Source organism: Leucopleurus acutus, assembly GCF_964270905.1.
Source record: "Leucopleurus acutus genome assembly, chromosome: 18".
NCBI lineage: Eukaryota > Metazoa > Chordata > Mammalia > Artiodactyla > Delphinidae > Leucopleurus > Leucopleurus acutus.
Window position 1 is genome coordinate 52,483,192 of NC_139160.1, and position 24,040 is coordinate 52,507,231.

General features: G+C 38.4%; 1 protein-coding gene across 9 annotated transcripts in view; it reads right to left on the reverse strand.

The window, feature by feature from the left end:
* Positions 1-22,921, reverse strand: part of RBM26 (RNA binding motif protein 26) — a 76,959-nt gene extending 54,038 nt beyond the window's left edge. For all 9 annotated transcript variants that reach the window (XM_082859767.1, XM_082859774.1, XM_082859773.1 and 6 more), the window contains exon 1: positions 22,420-22,921. In XM_082859767.1, coding sequence (XP_082715893.1) covers positions 22,420-22,490 — 71 coding nt within the window. In that variant the 5' untranslated portion in view covers positions 22,491-22,921. The remainder of the gene's footprint in view (positions 1-22,419) is intronic.
* Between the last annotated feature and the right edge of the window lie 1,119 nt (positions 22,922-24,040).

Sequence of the window (24,040 nt, forward strand, 5' to 3'; positions counted from 1 at the left end):
CAATAACCTCATGATGTATCTATAGATACACTTATATCTGGCAATCTGGTAACACTGCATGAGAGACCATGAAACAGTACTTTCTCATGTTAGGTAACCTGAATAAGCACAATCAACTAAACATTAACCTAACTAGACACCAAGCTGAACATACTTCAGTTTACTGGAAATCACTGTGATACATAATACTATCACTGTGTTATACAGTTTTATTGCAACTGTTAATGAACAAATTCAGAATCTCTACATTGAGTCCAAATGCTATAGTCTGATTGAGTATTGGTTTGATTGTTGTAGTGAATTTTCAACTTAATAACAGCCTTTCTAATAACTGTCACTTTACATTTCTCTTAGCTAAACACCAAATCTATTCCATTCCCTCCATTATTTTTTAAACAGGACACTTTAAAAGTGAATTAAAATGTTAGCAGCTAAAAATGTGGAGAAAGACTTTTGCGATTTTTAAAAAATTATTGTGGCCTAGAATACAGTTTTATAAAACAGCAAGATAAACTCCTGAACAATCTTTGCTCAACATCTTCTATTAGAAGCAATTCAAACCAAATCAAGAACCAAAAAAAGCCACAACAATCATAATGAATTAACTACCATACAAAAAAATGTTAAATACTTAAAACAGTCTGAAAGGTAGATTACTTTTTAAAATTTGTTAGACTGCAAATTACATAGTAGAAGCAAGGTTTACAATTTCACATTTAACAACAGAACAGGTAAATATGCATTTGGGAGGTAATTTTTCTTAAGTCCTATAGGAAGCCACTTCATTTTTATTTTAATAACTTTTGAAAATAAAAAAAGGTATGTAGTTACAAATTATAGCTAAGTAAAAAATAATTTGAACCACAGAAGTTTAATAATATACCAAAATGTTATGGATCAGGGACAAAAGGCAAACTGTGTGTTCTCTTTTCTATTTATCTTAATTAAAAGTACCAATGCTACTTCATCTGAACATCTAGCGATAATAATCTGCTATGCAAAATTAATGAAGTAAAAATGTTTAAATTACTGAATCAAAAGAAAACTATATTCTGATAGTAAGGGGTTACTTTTAAAAACTGTCTCCATGGTAAGCAAGATTGTTCACGAGGTACTTTACTATACCAGTTGGTACTGCTGATGATAGGTTTGTGATTTGAATGACACATTATCTTGTCAAAGCTAGTCTTTACCCTCTGCTACACTGCCAGCATTCTAGAAACATGTGAAAGAAAAGTGGGGCTGAAATCTTCTTTCAGATCAGGTAAAGAGAAAAAAAGAATCAGATTTTGAAAATGTTAAGGACAAAAAAATAATACTGAAACAGTGACAAACTTCACTCCTACCTTAGAAAACAGGCTGAATTCCCACTAAGTCTCTGTTCCATAAGTACTTCTAAGCCCAGCAAAAACATAATCTGCCAATAAAGTACAATTCTGACCACAGAGTGCTCCAACTTCAATTACCCTTCTGTGTGTGTGTTGGGGGTAGGAGGGTGGGAGCAGTAAGGGGATAGAAGGAGGGGAGCAGGGAAAACACAACAAAAACCAGAAACTACAAAATAAAGAAGACATGGCTTACCAATAGCACTGTGGAAGGTGGGGTGAAGGGGAAGCAACTAAGTATTTCAACTTACAAAAGTCAAATGAGATAAAGCATTAAAATGGAGGAAAACAAATCATAACCAGAGAGGAAACAGTGCAGCTCTCCCATGCAGTGGAGTGCCACTGCTTTCACTTCTAGGTGCCACCTTTTATAAATATATAAACAAAGTCAAACATTCTTAGAAAATGACCAGAATGGTAAATGGATATCATTATCAGATAACTTGCTAGGGATTCTTGTGTAGCCAGACAATACACACACAGAAGGCATTCTCATATAAACAAGTGCTCCGAAGAGAAAAAAATGCCAGGTAATGGGATAAAGTATAGAAGAAGAGGAATGAAGGGAAAAAAAGAGGAAGAAAGAAAACGGAGGGAGGAGAAGGAATGAATGAGGAGATCCTAGATAAGATTATCAGGTAAGGATATTTAAACAGGGTCAGAATTTAAATAGGGAACAGAATGTAGTGCAAGCAAGCTTTTTGGCTTTCTGGAAAAAGGTCAGCCCAGGCAGAGGGAACCAACAGGAAAGGGCTGAGGTGGGTATCTACTGATACTTGACTCATGAGGGATAGGAGTCCAGTGCTCCATTCCATCCAAATGTGTCATGCACATTTGGATTTCTAATCTCTCACCTTTGTTAAGGATTTAAAATTTACATCAGATCACTATGAAGTCATTCAAACCAATGATTTTAAAGGCATAAAAATAAAATTGTATCAATCTCTGAATATATTCAGTTAAGGATACAACTAATAATAATACCCCTGAAAAGCATGGGTGAATATCTAAGAGGGTCTTTCTCCTCCAGCTGTATCTGGGAAGGAGAGCACATGCACTAAATAAGTTAGAAAAGCCAAAGCAATGCAGAAAATCAAATGTTTTAATAAAATCTCCGAAAAGAACTTAATTTTCTTAAGAAAGACTTCAAAAAACATGAATCAAATAACTGAGTCACTTTGCTGTACAGCAGAGATCAGCACAACACTGTAAATCAACTATACCTCAATTAAAAAAAGAATCACCCCTAGATATAAAGGTTCTAATTAATCTTCCTAACACACTCATCATATTAGTTTTTACTTTTTAATTTAGTACTTTCAAAATAGTAACGAGACAGTGAAGCAAAAAACAAAAAGCTAACACACCAGTACAATATTTCAAAAAGAAGTTTGTTTTGTTTTGCCCAAGTTTTTTGGAGGCTTTAGATTCAGTGGAAGATAACTGATGAAATTTTACCCAAGCTTCCATTTTCAGTAATCTTGAGAAGGAGGAGCTGGAGGTGGCAGTGGGAATTAAAAATTAAATTTAAATATGTTAACTCAGTCACTTTAGAACACGGATATACACCCACGTCTGTTCCTACCAAATTTTCACTTTATATTCAAGAAAAATATCTAATTTACATCAAAGTCATGCAATTATATTCTGTACACAGAATTACTCTTTTAAAAACCAAAATTCCATTGCAACAAACATACTATATACATTGAAAAATTCAATTACCATAGTTTATTATACGGTTTCATCCAATTCAAAAAAAGAGTAAAACATAGATTATTTGTATGTAGTAATTAGTTACAGCAAAGGTTACTCATAAAGAATTATTACATACCCACTTTATTCTACAAAATAAAATGACCACCACAAAATAAGCATATGTAAACGTGATACATCCATGAGCATCACATGAACCACTTATCACTGCACAAACTTAGTACAAAACATGTAATTATAATGCTGAATACTATTCAGTTAGTTCCTTCATTCCCTTATATTACCCCCAAGAAATGGCAGGAATTCCTCCTTACCTTGAGAGCAGTGGTTCTCAAACTTTTTGGTCTCAGAATCTTTTTACACTTTAAAAATGACAGAGGACCCGGAAAAGCTTTTATTTAAAAGCCAGTATTTACCATATTAAAATTTAAAAATGAGAAAATTCTAAATTATTTAGTTTAAAATAACTAAATAAATCCATTATGATTTAACTATAAATACCTGGGGGTGGGGGGTAGGAGGAGTAATCAAAAGGAGGAACTTATTGATATAAATAAATGGGAAGTCCAAGAGTAGGATTGACTTTAGGCAGAGCTGGATCCAGGAGTTCAAATGATGTTACCAGGACACTCCCTTTCTATTCTGCTTTCCTTTGAACTTGCTTTATTTTGAGGCAGGCACATGTGGCAACAAAAATAGCCCTGAGCAGTTCTGGGCTTACATTATTCTGACAGCTAGTGAAGCCAGAGAAAATAGCCTCCCCTCTCTCCCAGAGCATCATATTGGTCCTTGAAAATGACTGACCTTCTCCCAGTTTGAGCTATACCCCCACTGCAATGCAGGGATGGGCAGAGCTCGATAACTAATAGCGTCACCTGAAACTAAACACAGGAATCCCCTGCTTTTCAAAAGTTTGCTTTATGCCCCTTTGTGAAGCTTTTACAGAAGACCTACATTGGTAACTACTAACCACAAGAAATTCAGAAAGAATTTTCACTTTTATGAGAAAAGGTGAAAAATATAAATAGTGTCCAGCATTTGTTTTGCAGCAAGTTGTATAGAGGTAGCCCGTATCATAAGCAGCCAGAGTGGCACTGCCCAGATCCTTCCCCAAGAACTACACTGGGCATCTCAGCATCAAGCTGCCATAGCTTTGAACTGTATCTGTGAGCAGCTATGTTTTATCTCAATTTATTTTGTGCATCCATTGACAAGATGTGTCCTAAAGTAACTACTTCTTCACTTTACGCCATTTCAGCTTACGAAAAGTTTCACAGGAACACTCTATTTCAGATATCAGGGGAAACCTGTACCCTATATTTTTTTGTGAATAAAGTTACATTCCCACACCAAAATAAAAATTTAGTAAGAAGATTGACAATGGTTCTTTTTTTTTCTTTTTTTTTGCAAATACTATTAATGTCTGCCTTAAATAATAGACTGATACTTACATCTACTTTTATATTCAATCTGTTGTGATACCCTGTTTTGGTTGAAATATAAAATCTGGCCTCACACAGGTATACAGTTGGGAAAGTGGGGACCTCACAGACTCCATGAAAGAGTCTCAGGAAGCTCTAGGAGTCCTCACACCACATTTGAGAATCGCTGCTTTAGAAGTGATTCAGAAAGTATGTGTTAAGCGTCTAATTCAAAGACAAAGTCAGTCTTCACACTCCCAAAGACCCAATAATCAGACTGTATACTGCTCAGTGCAAAAAGCAGTAGCCCAAAGAGCAAATTGAGCACAGATAGGTGTGGTTATAGAATCATGTCACAGAATTCTCTCTTAAAAGAAAAGTGGAACTGCAGATGAAATGCTGATATGGCAGCCCACAACAAAACTCCATTATTTCTTGTACGTTTTACATTCTAATTCACAGCTGAGGAAGAATCAAATTCTCTGGGAAAGGGCTCTGGGGCTTCCAAAGGCCACCTCTTCAGTTACTTATATGTGGATTCACATTTACCTAGTTACAAAACAGATTTGAAGCGCTTATTCCCTTCAGTTACTAAGAGACAGGAGAGGCTAAGGAACATTTTCTCTCTTGACCAAGAAGGGGCAGAATTATCCAAAAGAAATAGCACTAAGACTAGAAATGTGAAAAACCTAGTTCTGTCATTCTGTTTTCAACTAAATTCTTACAAACTGTTTCCTCATATATTAAAAAAAAAAAAAATTCGGGCTAATGCTGTGTGGCTGTATGGTATACTTCTGGATTTTTTCCAATATTGCCACAACAGTTTTCTAATACTGCTATCAAATCACGCGAAATTTTTTCATTAAAAAGGGGATACTTTTCACCTCACAAATCTCAGGACTAAAGAAACTAAGCTTCAGTTTCCTTATCTGAGAGAACAGCTGCTCTGCCAAATTAGAAATAATTACAAATAAATATGACTGCAAATAAGAAAGCATTTTATTAACCTGCCAAACACCGGAACAAATGGACCACTAAAGAATGAAATAAAATAAAAATTTGAAGTAATAAGATGCCTATTATTGCCACCCCCTTAGAATAGGTGTTAAAATCTAGCTACTATATTTTAAGCACTATTCCCTTTCAAATCTATGTTGTCTTCTAAGCCAAACTAACAGCTTTTCCTTGAAGCAGTCTGGTATTATAAAAAAAAAAAAAAAAGCACAGAAATGAACTCCAAAAGCCCAGGGGTTTTCAGATTTCTAGTCTGATATCATCTTACTTTATTCACTAGTTATATAATTCTGGGTTAGCATTTTATTTCTCTAGGCTTCAGTTTTCTCATTTTTAAAACAAAGGTGCTGAACCATACAATCTGACAAAGTGGGGCATTTTTTAGGAATAAGATGCAAAGCTTTCATCGTCATTGCACTCCCCTACTCTCATTCCCAGGAACTTTAACTGAACTTAAAAATAATTCAGTATGTAATCTGAAAAAAAATTTTTTTCCTCTAGGTCTTTTTCAAAAGCCATATAATTCCCTTTTCTGAACACTCATGAGCAAAGTTTGAGCCTCTGGGAAGGATAAAGAATAACTAAATTCTACTAGGTAGAAACACTTTACATAATTTTTCTGAATTGCCAGACCTTAAGATCTGCACATATTTCTACCACTGTTCAAATGTTACTACTGGTGTGCTCGTCTGTTTCAGACTAGGTAACTATGTCTACCTTTTCCCTAGAACCAATCACACTGGTTGAGAAGTATCTACTAATTATCACAGTATGTAATAGCATACTAAGTCAGGGGCATATCAACCAAAACTCACAAAAAAAAAATTCTCAGTTTAGGTCAAACCCAATTATTACAAATACAAAGGTATGCCAACAGTTTAAAAAGCTGTCACAGATACCAAAAAAGGTCAATAAAAAAGCTCACAAGCATTCTGACAAGTCCTTCCTAGTTGCTTTTTCTTCCATATTCTGACTGCTTCAATGGCCCTCATATATATCCAGTACATATGTTCTAAGTATATTACCTCTCTCTTCCTACCTCCTGCCAAAGCCCAAATTTAGGCATTTTACAACTCACTCTTAAAACTAGAATTAAAAAACGATTTAATCTTCCTTGTCTCCAAAATGTTACAACTTAATCAAATCTCTAAACACCATAGTTTCATTCTTAAAAAGAGATGTGACCAAGTTACTCTGCTACTTTAATTAACCTTCCCAGTATCCCATAATCTAGTCCCCAAAATGTCCAAACACTTCAACATGGTAATAAAATCTTTTTAATTTGAAACCAACAAAGGCTAGCTGGAGTCAAAAACCTTTTCCTACCCATAATGAACGGTCATAATTCCTCATAGAACATAACTATTCATCCAATTTGGGGCACTCAATGTCATCAGGAGCTTCAAAACTTTAACACAGGGACTTCCCCGGTGGCATAGTGGTTAAGAATTCACCTGCCAATGCAGGGGACACAGGTTCAAGCCCTGGTCTGGGAAGATCCCACATGCCGCGGAGCAACTAAGCCCGTGCGCCACAACTACTGAGCCTGTGCTCTAGAGCCCGTGAGCCACAACTACTGAGCCCATGTGCCACAACTACTGAAACCCATGCGCCTAGAGCCCATGCTCCGCAACAAGAGAAACCACTGCAATAAGAAGCCCTCACACCGCAGCGAAGAGTAGCCCCCACTCAATTAGAGGAAGCCCACCCCCAGCAACAAAGACCCAACACAGTCATAAATTAATTAATTAATTAAAAAAAAAAAACTTTAACACAATCCAATTTGAGAAAGTTCTTGAAAAACTTTCACAGCCTGGTAAGTACAAGTTTATAAAACAGTTTTCAAAATAAGATATATCTCTTTCACAGTCTGTTATTATAAAAAATTAAACGTTTTGAAAATGTAAAATAAGTACTTCAGCTATCATTAAAGAAAATATATAAAAATAACAAGAGTCACACTGATAATTTCTTTTTAAAATGCCCTAAAAAGGTTAAGTTATAGGTTTCAAAATACTTCTTGCACTTAAACTATATTAAAAAGAGCAACAAATGATCTGCTGAACTGCTATTAGTGCTTATATGCAGGACTTGACATCATTCAAATGTTTTTTATTTATAATAACCGACTTCAAGATTTGGGGTTTTTTTTCCCGTATCAACTTTTAAACTGCCAGTAAGCAGTGGAAAATTAATAAATGGAGAATACAAGCAAAGCAGTTGTTTTGTTGCTCCTTCCCTTTTCTTTTGTAGGGTAACCACCCAGTTCTCTGTGAAGGCCTGGAATGCCTAAGAGGAGTTTTGCTCAGCCCTCCTGTTCTACTCTCAGACTTTGCTAGCTGAAAGCTGGGAGTGCCTTGGTAGATCTCTTCTACTTCTCCTTCCTTGCTTGCAGAACTACTCTTGTGTTTTTAGTTGGTAAGTGTTGAGTGGTTGTACACTTAGTTGTTTTATGATATTGTTCTATTGCCACTGTCCTCCAATGATTATGAAGAGAAATTAGCGACCATTTAAGTCTTTGTTTTCCTGTATCTGTCTTTTTTTCTCCCTTTGGCTACTTTTAAGATTCTTTTTATTTGGTCAGCAGTTTGACTACAATATGCTTAAGGCTGTGTGTGTGTGTGTGTGTGTGTGTGTGTGTGTGTGTGTGTGTGTGTGTGTATTTTATCCTGTTTGGTTTTGCCAATTTGGATCTATGTTCTGATGTCTTTCATCAGTTTTGGAAAGTCCTTGGTCATTATGTCTTCCAACATTTTTTCTGCCTCATTTTTCTTTCCTTTTTCTAAGACTTCAGTAACTTGTATTTTAGATTACTTGATACTATCCTACAGATCTCAGATGTATCTTTTAAAATTACTTTTGTCCCTTTGTTTCCGGTTTGGATATTTTCTATTTTCCTACATTCAAGTTCACTGCTGTTTTTTTCCTCTATGGTGTCCAGTCTGTTGCAAAGCAGAATTCTTTATTTCTGTTACAGTTTTCATTTCTAGGTTTTTCCATTAAGCTCTTTTTAATAGCTTCCGTGTATTAGCTGAAGTTCCCTATATCTTTATGCATGCTGTCCACATGTTCAAATAAATTCTTTAGCATTTTTATCATAGTTATTTTAAAGTCCTTGACTAATAATTCTATTATTTGAGTCATCTCTGGGTATGTTTCCATTGACTATTTCTTCTCATGTGGATCTTATTTTCTTACTATTTTGTGTTCCTTGTTATTTGATCTTATGTTGAACGTTTTGTGTAAAAGAACACTGAGGTGAATGGAGACTGAAGTAAATAAGATTTACCTTCAGTAAATGCCATGCCCTTTCGTCAGGCCACTAGAGTGGAGTCACTTGTTCTGTAATTGACATGGTTTGGGCTTTGTAAGAAGCTTTAGTTTGATTCAGTTCACCACTGGCTTCAAATGTTTTGAGGGCATGATCAGGATTTTCCCTTTCATAAAAACTGGAATCTCAGCATTAACAAGATTCTGGATACTTGCCTGTGCTTTACCTCCAGGCTCCAAGCTTTTGAAACTAAAAGAAAAATATAAAACCAATGACATAAAGAGGGAAAGGCCAGCAAACTAAATTCAAAGTAGGAAAAAAGGAAATAATAAAAATATAATATTGAAACAGAAAACAATCAACAAAGCTAATACTGCTCTTGGAAATGATGAATAAAATTGATAAACTTAGCAAAACTGGTCAATAAAAGAGTAATATTACCAACGTCAGGTATAATTTTTAAAAGGGGAGGGGGAGCATCACAATAGATTCTAGTCATTATATGAATATTAAGGCAACAACAGAAACAACTCTATGTCAATAAATCTGGCAACTTAAAAGGAAAATCCTTGAAAAACATAAATTACCAAAAGTGACACAAGAAGAAACAGAATACCTAAACAGACCTACACCTATTAAAGAAACTGATTTCGTAATAAAAAGTCCATTTCACAACAAAATCTTCAGTTTCAGATGGCTTCATCAGTGAAGTCTACCAAACATTTTAAAGAAAAAATAAAATGCAGATAGCCCTCATAAACAAAACCAAAACCTCTTAACAAAATATTAGCAAATCAAATCCGGTAATATGTATAAAAACGATAATACATCATGACCAAGCAGGGTTTATCTCCCGAATGCAAGGCTGGCTTAACATTTGAAAACCAATCCATGTAATACACGATATTAACAGAAAAAGAGAGAAAACCCCTATGATCATCTCAATAAATGTAGACAAAAGAATTTGACAAATTCAATACCTTTTCATGACAAAAACACTCTGCAAAGTAAGAATAAAAGAGAATTTCCTCAATCTGGTATTTAAAAGGCAGTTATAAAAAACATCTAGGGATTCCCTGCTGGCGCTGTGGTTGAGAGTCCACCTGCCAATGCAAGGGACACGGGTTCGTGCCCCGGTCCGGGAAGATCCCACATGCCACGGAGCAGCTAGGCCCGTAAGCCATGCCCGCTAAGCCTGCGCGTCCGGAGCCTGTGCTCCGCAACGGAAGAGGCCACAACAGTGAGAGGCCTGCGTACCGCAAAAAAAAAAAAAAAAAAAATCTAGCACTGAGGACCTCCCTGGTAGTCCAGTGGTAAAGAATCTGCCTTCCAATGCAGGGGACACAGGTTCGATCCCTGGTCGGGGAACTAAGACCCCACATGCTGCAGGGCAACTAAGCCCGCACACCACAACGACTGAGCTCGCACACCACAACTAAAGAGCCCATGCACCCTGGAGCCCGCACAACACAACTAGAGAGAGAAAACCCGCAGGCCACAACTAGAGAGAAGCCTGCACGCCAAAACAAAAGATCCCGCATGCCTCAACAAAGATCCTGCGTGCTGCAACTAAGACCTGACACGGCCAAAAAAAACAATCTAGCACTAACATCACTTAATACTGAAACATTAAGTCTCTCTCCTCTAAGACTGAGACAAAACAAGAATGTCCACTCTTACCACATCAATTTAACTTGTACTGTCTGTCATTCCTAACCAGTTCAGTAAGAAATGAAGGCATAAAAAATCAGAAAGTAAAACTGTCATTAATCACAGATGACATGACTGGTAAAAGAAATTCCAAAGAATCTATAAAATAGCTACTATAACTAATAAGTGTACTTAGAAAGTTGCAGAATAAGGTCAATATGCAAAAATCAATCATATTTCTATAAATAACAAAGAAAATTGAAAAATTAAATTTTAAAATGATTTTATAAAACATCACATACCCAGCGAAAAAAAATCTAACAAAAGATTTACAAGGACTCCACACGGAGAGCTACAAAACATTGCCAGGAGAAATTAAGCTTGAATAAATGGAGAGATTACCACATTCATCAACTGGAAGACTAAATATTATGAAGATGTTCTTTCTTCTAAAATTGATCTCTACATTCAACACATCCCTATCAACAATCACACAGGCTTTCTTGCAGAAACTGAAAGGCTGATTCTCATCTTTATAGGGAAATGCCAAGAAGCCAGCATAACTCAATCTTTTAAAAGGACAAACTAGGAGGACTTATATAACCTGATTTTAAAACTTATTATAAAGGCAGTTGGCTTTAGACAGTGTGGTATAAGCATCATAATAAATAAATATCACTGGACGAAGACAGAGTCCAGAAATAGACTCATATATAGTTAATCATCAACCAACATGCCAAATATCATTGGACCAAGACAGAATCCAGAAATAGACTTATACATAACTTAATTATCAACCAACGTGCCAAGTCACCCAATGGGAAAAGGAATGTCTTTTTAGGAACCATTTCTGGAAAACTTAATATACTTATTAAAGGAAAAAAAGGAGCCATTTAGCCCTATCTCATTCCACATCCATTTTTGTTTGTTTGTTTTTCGTTTCTCGACTCCAAACAGCCTTGAGCCAGGGCAGCCAGTGCTTGTCTGGGAGTCCTTCTGAGTGCCTCTGAACGAAATGAGCTTTGGCAGCTGCTGGGGACTCAGGGAAGAGGCTGCTCCTGGCCAGGGTCAACCTGCCACAGGAATAGATTACTGGGCTGGCTCACCAAAACTGATACCAAACGCAAGTTCGTTTGCCTGAGAGACACACAGTTAGGCCAAACTAACCAAAATGTCGGAGTCTGGCACTGAGAAACGATTACTGCAGGGCCAAGTAAGAACAGGTGGCTTGTGCTCAAAAAACCCAAACTCCTCCATATGCATTTTTTTTAATTCATTTGAGATGAACAGACCTAAACATAAAACCAAGAGGCAGAAAATTTCTAGAACATAGAATATCTTTATGATGTTGGAGGAGATAAAGCCTTCTTAGACACAAAGGGCACTAACCATAAAAGAAAAATAAATTGGACTTAATAAAAATTAAAAATTTCTGCTCACGAAATGACATCATTATACAATAGTCCCCCCTTATCCATGGGGGAAATATGTTTCAAGACACCCACTGGGAGGGGGGGTGTGAAACCAGTGAAACCACAAATACACCCTATATACACTACATTTTTTCCCACACAGATATACCTATGATAAAGTTTAATATGTAAATTAGTCACAGTAAGAGATTAACAACAATAATAAAATAGAACAATTATAACAATATACTGGAATAAAAGTTATGTAAGTGTAGTCTCTCTCTCCTCCTTTCAAAATACTTTAGTACAAATTGAATGCCTTTTCCATCTTAAGCATTTATCACACACTGTTGCTGCAACTTTTTTGCAGTTTGAAGTGTGACAGCAAAACCAGAAAGAATTTTTTTCCTTCTTCACAATTTCACAGAAGATTCATTCTTACTGTAAATCTCAGTAACTTCAGTACTGAATTTTTTCTTTCCTTATCAAGTCGAGAATTTTCACCTTTTCGCTTAAAGGAAGCACTTTATGGCTTCTCTTTGGTATATCCACACTGCCAGCGTCACTGCTCTCGCGTGTTGTGGTCATTGTTAAGTAAAATAAGGGTTACTTGAGCACAAGCGCTGCAATACCATGAGAGCTGACCTGATAACCAGGACAGCTACTAAGTGACTAACAGGTGGGATATGCTGGACAAAGGATTAATTCACATCTCGGGCAGGACAGTGCAAGATTTCATCATGCTACTCAGAACAGCATGCAATTTAAAACTTATAAATTGTTTACTTCTGGAATTTTCCATTTAATATTTTCAAACAGCAGCTCATCACAGGTAACTGAAACCACAGAAAGCAAAAGCACAGGTAAGGGGGGACTACTGTATAAAAGTCACAGAGTGGGGAAAAAATCTGCAGTACATGTATTGTATATGAATAAAGAGCTCCTATAAGTCAACAATAAAAGACAGCCCAATTTTAAAAATAAGCAAGACTTAGATACTTTACAAAAGATATGACAGTCAATAAGCACATGGAAAGGTCCTCTATAGCATTAGTCATCAGGAAAATGCAAATTAAAACCATAAAGAGAATTAAACTGTCAGTCCAAAAAAGGAAAGATGCCATTTTATACTCACTCTAAAGGTTTAAAAACAAACAACAACAAAAAAACCCTTGACAATACTAAATATTGCTGCGGATATGGAGCAACTGGAACTCTCATAAATCACAGGTAGCAACAATTAGGCAGTTTCTTATAATAGAAAACATACATCTATCTACCCTATGATCTAGCAAATATCCTCCTAGGTATTTACCCAAAAAAAATATTTCCACAAAGACTTGAATAAGAATATTCATAGCAGCCACATTCATAATGCCAAAGTTAGAAAGTAGATGCCTTTGTTGGAGAGGGAAAGAAAAACCCAGAAAGAGGCACAAGAGAATGTTCCAGAGAATGTTCTAGATCCTGTTTTATACGGTGATTACATAGGCATATATAACTGTCAAAACTTATGCAACTGAGCTTCCCTGGTGGTGCAGTGGTTGAGAATCTGCCTGCCAATGCAGGGGACACAGGTTCGAGCCCTGGTCTGGGAAGATGCCACATGCCGCGGAGCAACTAGGCCCATGAGCCACAACTACTGAGCCTGCACGTCTGGAGCCTGTGCTCCCAACAAGAGAGGCCGCGATAGTGAGAGGCCCAAGCACTGCGATGAAGAGTGGCCCCTGCTTGCCGCAACTAGAGAAAGCCCTTGCACAGAAATGAAGACCCAACACAGCCAAAACTAAATAAAATTAATAAATAAATTAAAATTTTAAAAAATAAAAAAGAATCTGCCAAAAAAAAACCTTATGCAACTAATGTTTATGTTAAGTATAAATTGACACATGATAGATATATACACCATAGTACTATTTTTTCAGTAAATCAATAAAGGCTGGTTAAATAAATTATGGTACACACGTTACATTAAAATGCCATGCAACCGTTAAAAAGGGGGCAAGTCTCTTATGTACTATATTGAATGACCTCCAAGTATGAAACCAGTTATATAAAAAAAGAGAAAAATAAAAAAAAAAGAGAAAAATATATATAAACATATTTGCTTGTACATAAGCAAAATATCGCAGTGAGAACCAATGAGTAACATATCTCCAACATACTCCATTGTTTCATATACACACAAAATACTAAATATAACCCTAAGTTAAAAATAAACTTTTACCTATTTCAGAAGTTACAATCTGTAAACTGAAAAGGATTTTCCCACAGAAACAAGGTGGTAGGAGGGTAGTGAGTAAGTCTAGTAGGAAGCATTTACCATCCACTCGTTTCACTCATTCTCTATTCTCTGGGACTAAGGAAGCAGGAGGAAGAAAAAAAATTCCTAGAAGCCTACATTTAGCTCAAGTTTGAGTTATTCATTCTCAATATGTACACACCCAACACTGTAATATCTTATTTTCCATTTTGTTCATAATACTATCCCTATATCTTGATTTATGCATGTAAAATAATTCATTTGAAAAGAACTGTAAGCCAAAGAAAAAGAATTGCTAAAATAGACAGAAAATGCTAAATGCATTTTAACTACTCATCACTCAGATGGAAAACCCAACTAAGGTTGCAGCAGTAAAATGTGGTAATGAAGGTCATGAAAAATATTTTAGCCAATAATTAATTACAGAAAAACTCTTCTACCAGCTGTAAAATTCATCAGACTAGAATTACCATACATAATTTTTTGTGCAGCTCCATGGAGGTGCGCAATCTAGCATACAGCAGCATTCACTAATACTTTAATGAGTAAATGTTAATACTCTTCAGTGTCCTTTCCCCCTTAAAAAAATCACTTAAGCTTTAGTAAATTTGAAACTGCTGAAAGGTAAAAATAAAGCAAAACAGGCCCTGAGATTAGTAAATCTTCAAATTGCTCACTTATCTGCTTCTCTGAAATAAAAGTTTTACACAAATGCCTCTTCTCTCTTAAGTCATGGGTGCACAAAATAGAAATTTCAACTAATGCATTTGAAACACAGATGCACACCCCACACATGGCATTGTGCTGGGTGCTCACACAGAACAGGAGAACACTTAACCTTAAGATTTGGAGTTTATTTTCAAGGACCTTAGACTCTTAACAGTACCCTTAAAACAAGTAAGAATTAACTACTGAACAAGTTTGCAAGTGATGAGTACAAACTAGAGCTAGGAGAGGAGAGTCATGGAGGAGAGTCACTGCTTCCAACTGGATAGATGATAAATGGCTTTCTGGAAGAACTGGAATCACACTTGACCTTTGATTTCAACATATAAAAAAGAAACGGAGAAAGGCAGTACATGATAATGCACAACAAAGCTCTGGAATATAAGTGTCTTGTTTTTAATCCTGTCTCTATCATTTATAAGCTATGAATGAAGTGTATTACTTAATCTTCCTAAGAGTCAACTTCTTCATCCTTAAAATTGGTATAACAGAACCTAGCTCACATACAATGAATGCACAAGCATTAGCAAATAGCACTCAATGAAGTAGAAGCACTTACCTTCTACTTAAAGTTGAGGGGAAAAGGACAGTATGACCAATGTGATAAAGAATCAGAATGTAAAGTTCAGTTTTGCTGAAATTAAGACTTACATAAAAAGTAGGAAGATATAAACTGGAAAGATAATTTGAAACAGACATTAGAGTCCTGAAAACCAAGTTAAAAAGTATGCAATTAATTACTTAGGAGTCCTGAAGATTTTGATCTAACAATAGGATATAAACAAGTTGGGCATCCAGGCCAGAAGAACTGGAAGAGAGAAAAAGACTGGAGATAGGGAGGTCTGTTAGGAAACAAACTGCAATGGTTTAGATAAGGAGTGAAGAGTCCCCTACTGAGCACTGTCATTAGTAAGAATTATTAAAAGAAAGAGACAGAACCCAATGACCAACTCGAATGGGAGAAAAGAAATGAAGGGAGGAGAAGCCAAAAAAATGAAACTTCAAGCCCAGATAATTTGGAGAAATGAAATGGAAATAAGTCAACTTTTTATTTTCAGAAGCATACAATAGTTTGAAGTTCAGATGAGAGGATCAGGTACAGAGCTAGCAATCGGAGTTAAGAGCTTAAAACTTTGAAGTGGTTAAGCCTAAACATAATTGTGTGAAAAATAAATGCATACAGGTATGTGTTGGAAAAGCTCTAAAATTCAAATGCAAATGTGTATATGCAATATCCTGGGGAAAACAGTCTTTAATCAAACTTTCAAAGCATCTACAACACACACACAAAGTTTTTAAAAACCACAGGCACGTATTACAATGGAAACCATCCATAGGAATGAATGTGAATGAGGGAGCAGGAGTAGAATGATTAAGAAAAAAAAGTCTTGGGAACAGAACTAAGAATAATACAATTCAAAGGCAAGAAAAAGAACTTAAGGAGATAGGAATGATTTGAGAAGAGAACCAAAATATTATGGATCCAAGGCATGAGAAGTTTAAAAAAAAGAAAAAGGCAGCTATCAACACTGTCTAATGTTATATACAGAGGTCAAAGAATTAAAATTTATACAAAGTATTTACATTTAATAAACAAATTCATTGGTAACATTGAGGTAAGCAATTTTGGTTGAATACAAGTAGCAAGAAACTATATTACAGGCATTAAGAAGTAAATGGCTGGGGCAAATGAGTGAAAAATTAAAGGCTGACTACTGTTTCAAGATTTAACACTGACAGGAAAAGAAAGCTAGCAAAGTGACTAGAAGTATGACTTAACTTTTTGTTTTATTTTTTGCTATTGTTGCTAAGCTTTTCTTCCTTAAGGAATGGGAGACTGACTCTGTGCCCAAAGGAGTCTGTAGAAAAAAAAAGATCAAGGGAGGGAAACAGGTATAAAGTTCAGAAATAACAAGATCACCTTTCAGCTCTTCTTGTAAAACTGGAACAAAAATAAATTTTAATGTGGTAAGAAAGGTTTAATAACAAGCGTGGGTGAAGAGGAAAAGACTACAAAAACTCTAGGTTTCTTTCTTAAACTCTAAAGCACTGATAACCATGATGCTTTAGAACTTTGTTCCTTTACAATAGCAGCTACTACTCCAAAAATGTAATAGTAAAAAAGTGTATAGGGCTTCCCTGGTGGCGCAGTAGTTGAGAGTCTGCCTGCCGATGCAGGGGACACGCGTTCGTGCCCCGGTCCGGGAGGATCCCACATGCCGCGGAGCGGCTGCGCCCGTGAGCCACGGCCACTGAGCCTGCGCACCCGGAGCCTGTGCTCCGCAACGGGAGAGGCCACAGCAGTGAGAGGCCCACGTACCGCAAAAAAAAAAAAAAAAAAAAAAGTGTATATACACACACACAGAGTAATAGGAAACAATACATTGTATTGTGTTGTAGTAAATTAAGAACAAGGCTCCAGAGTCAAAAACTTGAGTTTAAATCACTGTTTAGTCACATGTAAAAGCTGTGACTCTGGGCAAGTATCTCAACTTCATGCTCTAGTGCCTCGGGGTCATCACTTGCAAAATGGAGGTACAGTATTTACCTCACAGAACTTGAAATACAAAACTTTAACAATGTGTTGAAATGTTAATGGTAGCAATAATAGTAATGTAACCTATTTGTGTTTATTTATCTTTTTTTTTTTTTTGCGTCACGCGGGCCTCTCACTGTTGTGGCCCCTCCCGCTGCGGAGCAGAGGCTCCGGACGCGCAGGTTCAGCGGCCATGGCTCATGGGCCCAGCCGCTCCGCGGCACATGGGATCTTCCCGGACCGGGGCACGAACCCGTGTCCCCTGCATCGGCAGGCGGACTCGCAACCACTGCGCCACCAGGGAAGCCCCCTATTTGTGTTTAATCAATCTGGTATTTAAGAAAGGAGGGAAGGGCTAGGCTCTTTAAAATGTCTCATTTAATCCTTTCAACTACAGAAAGAAACAAGTATAATTCTCCCTATCACACCAACAAGGAGAAGGGAGGTTCATTTGCCTAGATTACTCAGTTAATAAGTGGCAGAGCTGAGATGTGAACACTGGTCTATGTGGACACAAAAATGTTTTCTTTCCACTACACAATGCTACCTCCACAGCACTACATAGTAGCAAGAGCACAAAACTAGGCGTTTTGTTCTTTACTACTAAACTCAACAAAATCTGGGCACATCATTAAGTCCATCTGTCTCTCAATTTTATTTTCTGAAAAATTAAGGGGTTTGATTAGATTTTGAGGTTTCCCCTAAACTAAAAATAATCCATGATTTTATTAAATCACCACATTCAGTGATGTGTAAACTCAGAAAAAGTTTTAAAATACAGCAGAAAACCTCTTCTGTTTAAAAAAACAAAAAAAACATCGAAAGAAGATAGCTTAATTCTTTTCCAGGACTGCACATTATGAAAAAGAAATCAATGTAAAAGGGAAGACCAACATCTAATTTTATTATTAGCATGCATGACTAAGCAAATGTTTGGGAGAACAAAAACATCAAGTATTTCAAGATGACAATTTTAACACCTATATTTTCAATAAATTATGAAAAAAACTCAGAATCTTGATATACCTACAGACCTTATAATCAAATAAAATACAGATTTACCAACTTTTATTTCATGTTGAAACTGCAACCAGGTTGACTTTTTTTTTTTTCTTAATGTCCGTATGAAAACTTTCCTCCCCTAAAACCCTTCACTGGCTTCCCACTACCCTTCAATGACATCCCAAATCCTTAAAATGACTCAAGAGTCTCGTGCAATCTGGCTCCTCTCTCTGGAGCTATCCACTGGCTCTTTTTTCAATTCCTCCAAGACACCTCTTTTTCCCTTTATTTTAGGGCCTTCATACCATCTGCCCTCTAAAACCTTGCTGTCACAGCTCTCCATTCCCATCCTTTTGCCCCAGCAAACTGCTCTTCATCCATCCCGGTTGAGATGAAATATTATCATGCCAGGAAAGCCTTTCTTGACCTCCCAGACATATATTTTGACAGCATTCTGGATTTATAACACTCACTAGTCTTATGGCTACTTGTTCACCATCGGTCTTCCGTGCTAAGCGGTAAACAATATGAAGATGGTCATTTCATGTCATGTTTCCTACTATTTCCCCAATATCTAACACAGTGCTTAGCACAGAGTAGATTAAGTGCTCAATAAATATGTGCTGAATTAATACATTTAAACTACGAGGCAAGTCCAAAACCATCAGATACTTTAGTAGCACAAATAGCTAAAAAAGTTCTATACACGTTTCGAGTTCTGTCTTATCCTTTGTGCTTCATATGGTCCTGCCTCAAATAGGTGCTATATGGCAATTACGAAGTAAAGCAAAAAAATCTCTTTAGATAACAAATACATCTTCAAGTTTCACAAAACCAAGGTTAGAAACCATAGATCTTAAATAACTGTAATCAGCGTTAAAAGTCATCTAAAAGAATGCACCTGAGGGGCTTCCCTGGTGGCGCAGTGATTGAGAGTCTGCCTGCTAATGCAGGGGACACAGGTTCGAGCCCTGGTCTGGGAGGATTCCACATGCCGTGGAGCAACTGGGCCCGTGAGCCACAACTACTGAGCCTGCGTGTTCGGAGCCTGTGCTCCGCAACAAAAGAGGCCGCGATAGTGAGAGGCCCAAGCACTGTGATGAATAGTGGCCCCCACTTGCCGCAACTAGAGAAAGCCCTTACACAGAAACGAAGACCCAACACAGCAAAAATAAATAAATTAACGTCAGATGCAGGCTTGTTAAAAAAAAAAAAAGTATTCACCTGAAATGCAATTAAAGGGACAGGAACTTGGATAAGGGCTCATTTTTACCACAGTAGTGTACATTATAAAAGGACCAATCCCAGCTCCTATCACTGTCTAGGTTCTACAAGTAGTGCTTTATTCCAGCAGTAATGACTGCACTGCTACAGTCATCTGAGTAGGCTATATGATACCCGAAGATGCTTTATTAAAACTCAAGAAAAATTACAAGCAAAGTAGCTATAATCTTCAATTAGTGGAAAAAAAAAAGGAAATGGTAATAAAGCTGATAAGTAATTTGAGAATTGAATGCTTAAAAAAGGGAATGCTAATTTTTTTTTTTTTTTTTTTTTTTTGCGGTACGCGGGCCTCTCACTGTTGTGGCCTCTCCCACTGCGGAGCACAGGCTCCGGACGCGCAGGCTCAGCGGCCATGGCTCATGGGCCCAGCCGCTCCGCGGCATGTGGGATCTTCCCGGACCGGGGCACGACCCCGTGTCCCCTGCATCGGCAGGCGGACTCTCAACCACTGCGCCACCAGGGAAGCCCCGGGAATGCTATTTTAACTCAAAACATTCTTCTAAGTTTTCTGTTCACCGAACACTTATTGAGTGCTAATTACAAACCAGGCAGTGTTCAAAGATTTTCTTAACACATACTCATTATTTTCCCCATTTTAGACATGAGGAAGGAGGCACTGAGCTAAGTAACTTATCTAGTATCATACAGCTGGTTAAGTGGCAGAGGCAGAATTCAAAGGCAGCCATTCTGGCTCCAGGGTTCTCCCTCTCAACCACTATTACTACACTCCTGCCTACTCCCTCTCTCCAATCCACTTAAACAAGGCTTCTATCCATACCACCCTACTCCAGTGAAACTTTTCACTTAGTTCACCAATGACTTCTACCTTGACAAACCTAAGGGCCACTAATCTGCCTCCACCTTTTTCATCCATTATGCAGTATCACATCAAGTTGACAACCCTCCTCTTTTGTCATACATTTGTTTCATTAGTGACATGTATCCCAATTTTCTTCCTACCTCAGACCTGGACTCTCTTCGCTTCCCTATCTACACATTCTTCCTCAGAAACTTCCCAGTCTCACGGCTTTAAACACTATCTGCATGACTCCAAATATTTCTAGTCCTGGCCTGAGTTCTAGACTCATAACCAACTACTTATTTGACATCTCACTTAGGTATATAATACCTTACACTTAATGATCAAAACCAACCAACCTACTCTTCTCCCCTCAACCTGTTCTCTCCAACACGGATTCAGTTGCTTAGGCTAACTTCTTAGTTATCACCCTTGACTTCCCTTTCCCTTATCTCTCACACCCAATCGATCAGCAAGTTCTACCAGATCTATTCATTAAACATATTTAGTTCTGTCTCCACTATCACTCTAATGCAAACTATCTACAGCTCTGCCTACAACGTCCTTCAGAATGGTCTCCTTACTTCTCATCTTGACCCCTTAACCTCCACAAAGCAGGCAGAGTTAAAACAAAATCAAATCAATCCCTGCCTGCTTTAAATCATCTAATGTCTTCCCATTATAGTTTAAATTAAATCCTAGCTCTTGACCACAGCCTAGAAGATCCTACATGATTTGGCCCCTGCATACTTCTCAAACTTCACAACCTTCCATCCTCTCCCCCATCACAAGGTTCCCTGCAGCCACAACTGCCTGCTTTCTCTTCCCAGATCACACCGTGATCATTTCCACTACAGAGGCTTTGCACTCGCTGTTCCTTCTGTAAGGAGCATTCTCTCTCCAGACTTTTACACAGATAGTTCCTTCTGTTCCTTAGGTGTTGCTCAAATGTCACCTCCTCTGAGAGGCCTTCTAATCACTCTTTTACATGATTCTCTACTGTTACAATCATCATTACTCTTATTACCTGAAATTACCTTATTTACTTGTTTATTATGTCTTACTGATTTTGGAATTTAAAAACTTTAGCCCTGACCCTCCCACAGTACATAGAAGGAGCCTAATAAATTTATTAAATAAATGGATATTCCCCATTGTATTTTAAGCTGTTTATTGTAAATCAACCAATTTTGATAAAACACTTGGCCCATATTTTGCGTGTATTAAAAGATAAATCCTTAAAACACTCAATTTTTCCAATCTAATGCATTTCAGCACTCTGAACCCCCTCAAACACACACATGCACAGAGTCCACCTATAGAAACCTACTTAAAACTGCTAAATAGTCCATATGGATAGATTGCATTTTCTTCCTCCAAGCTAAGAAACGTGTAGGTGGGAAAGGGGAATTTTACTGGGCACCTTAGCACCTGTTACATCTTCAGTTAACAGAGGTGCTGATGAGCCAGACAGCACATGGGAGACATGGCCTTTCTTTCAGGGATTGTATGTAGGTAAAACGTGAGTGGCTGAGACAAGAACTGTTCTAATCCGTAATAAGGGCTATTCACCTCATTTAAAGAAACAAAAATAGTCTAGTGAACAGCGGATTATGCTCGGATTCACCAGAAGAAATTGATCTGGGGGCCCTGGGCAAATACGAGTTGTGTGTGTAGGTTGTTGGGGTCGGTCTACAAATAACGGGAAAACAAGAGGAAGAGACATTGGTTTAAGAACCAACTCAGCGATAAGGTAAAGGTCAGCTCAGGCTCCCAGGCGTATTCTGAACCTGGGAACGAGGGTGGTAGAGGACGAGAAAACACAGAGCCCTGGGACCTGCGTTCACCGCTTCGGCCTCCACGGAAGGCACTTGAGGCAACCGTGAGGCCACCTATCTCCCACTTCCACCCCTGCAAGGAAATAGCCCCCGGATACTCACATGGGCTCGAGAGTCTTGCTGAGCCAGGACTTGAGGGCCTCGAAGTTTTCAATGATCATTTTAGAAACCATCCACAGCGGCCCAGAGGCCCGTCACACTAGTCCGCCCGCCCAGGTCGCGGTCGCTACAGCCGCCGCTGCCCCCGCCCCCTCCTCCGCGCGCCGCCCGCGTGGGCCGCGGTGGGAGGTGCCGGTGGCAGGCTCCCGCGAGCCCCGATGGGCCAACAGCTCCGGGGGGACGGCCGCAGGCCGCGAGTCCACGGGGTGCCAGGAACTTCCCCTCCCCGGACCCCGGCCCCGGCTGAGGCAGCGACTGTTTGCCCGGGCCCTCCCCCTTCTCTCCACCCCAGCGAATCTTCCTGGACCAGAGCGCGACACGCTCCTAGACCCGGGCTTTCTCTCAGCTTTGAGACCAGGTGCTGGCTGGCAACGCAGAAGAGGCAAAAGTGAAGAAAGCGAAGACGAAGGGCAGCTGAATGGGAACGGTTCGGGGGGTCTTCCCGGCTCCCAGCACCCCCAAGAAGATGGCTGCCGATAAATCTCGCGAGAATTGTTGAAGTGTCGCGGTGACTCCCGGAGCCTGCTGGGAAGAGACGTAAGATCAGCGGAGAGCGCGCTAGGCAAGTTCGGCGAGATTTGCGTCTTTGCGTGGTTTGTGGGCCCTTTGCTTTTTCACGCCTTGATTCTCTTAAGAAATAAAGGCTTTATTTTTTTTTGCAAGGAGGGAAAGGCCGCTGATTTCAGAATCAGCGGGAACCCCAGCCCGTCCTCTGTAACTGACGGCGTGGCGCATCGGCTGGAACGACCGACGGGAGCGCTCCTCTGAGAGCGTCCACTCGGATGTGGCGGGATGCAGGCGACCTGGGGATTACAGGTGTGCTGCGCTGTGCTGCCTCCTCCGTTTACCTCAGGGTCCTGCAGTACTATATTCTGCATGTGCTGTGGACAAGATTGGGAAGAACGGGCTGGTCTAATATAACGCACTGAGACTGCCAGAGGCTTAGTTAAGTCTTGTCCAGAATTACTCGACTTCATGCATGGGCAGAGCACTAATGACCTAGGGATTCCTTCAACCCTTGACAGTTCTGAAATAGTTTCCAAACATCTGAAACTTTCGGACTTTTCCCCAGCCAGAAAGGAGATGAGTGTTTGTGGTTTTGGGGGGGGTTTTGTGTTTTTTTAGTGTTAGTGTTTTTAATTCCCTCCGTTTAGAGCCGATTCAGCCCCAGATAGGGAAATTACATAATATCAAAAGAGAGCCTTCATATCAGCATCCTAAATAAAGTAACTTCCTTTCTCCTGGGTGGTCAAATAAGTTTGATTCCTGCCTCAGTTGTTCTATTTGCTATTATTTACTTCCATTAAGGTACTAGGTGGAATTTTACAAAAAGTCTAGTGCCTGTTAACTGTAATGAAAATAATTCACAATATAGACATTTAAAGTAGAACAATAAAAAGCTTTTTATGGCAGACACAGTGGTAGACTAAATTGTTAAGAACTCTGAGTTTATAATTTGCTAGAGTGAAGTGTCCTTAAGCACTAAGTGGAAAAGATTTGATAAAGTCAGAAAAGCTTGACATTTGTTTTAAAATATAGCATATAAAGTAGTATGCAAATTAGA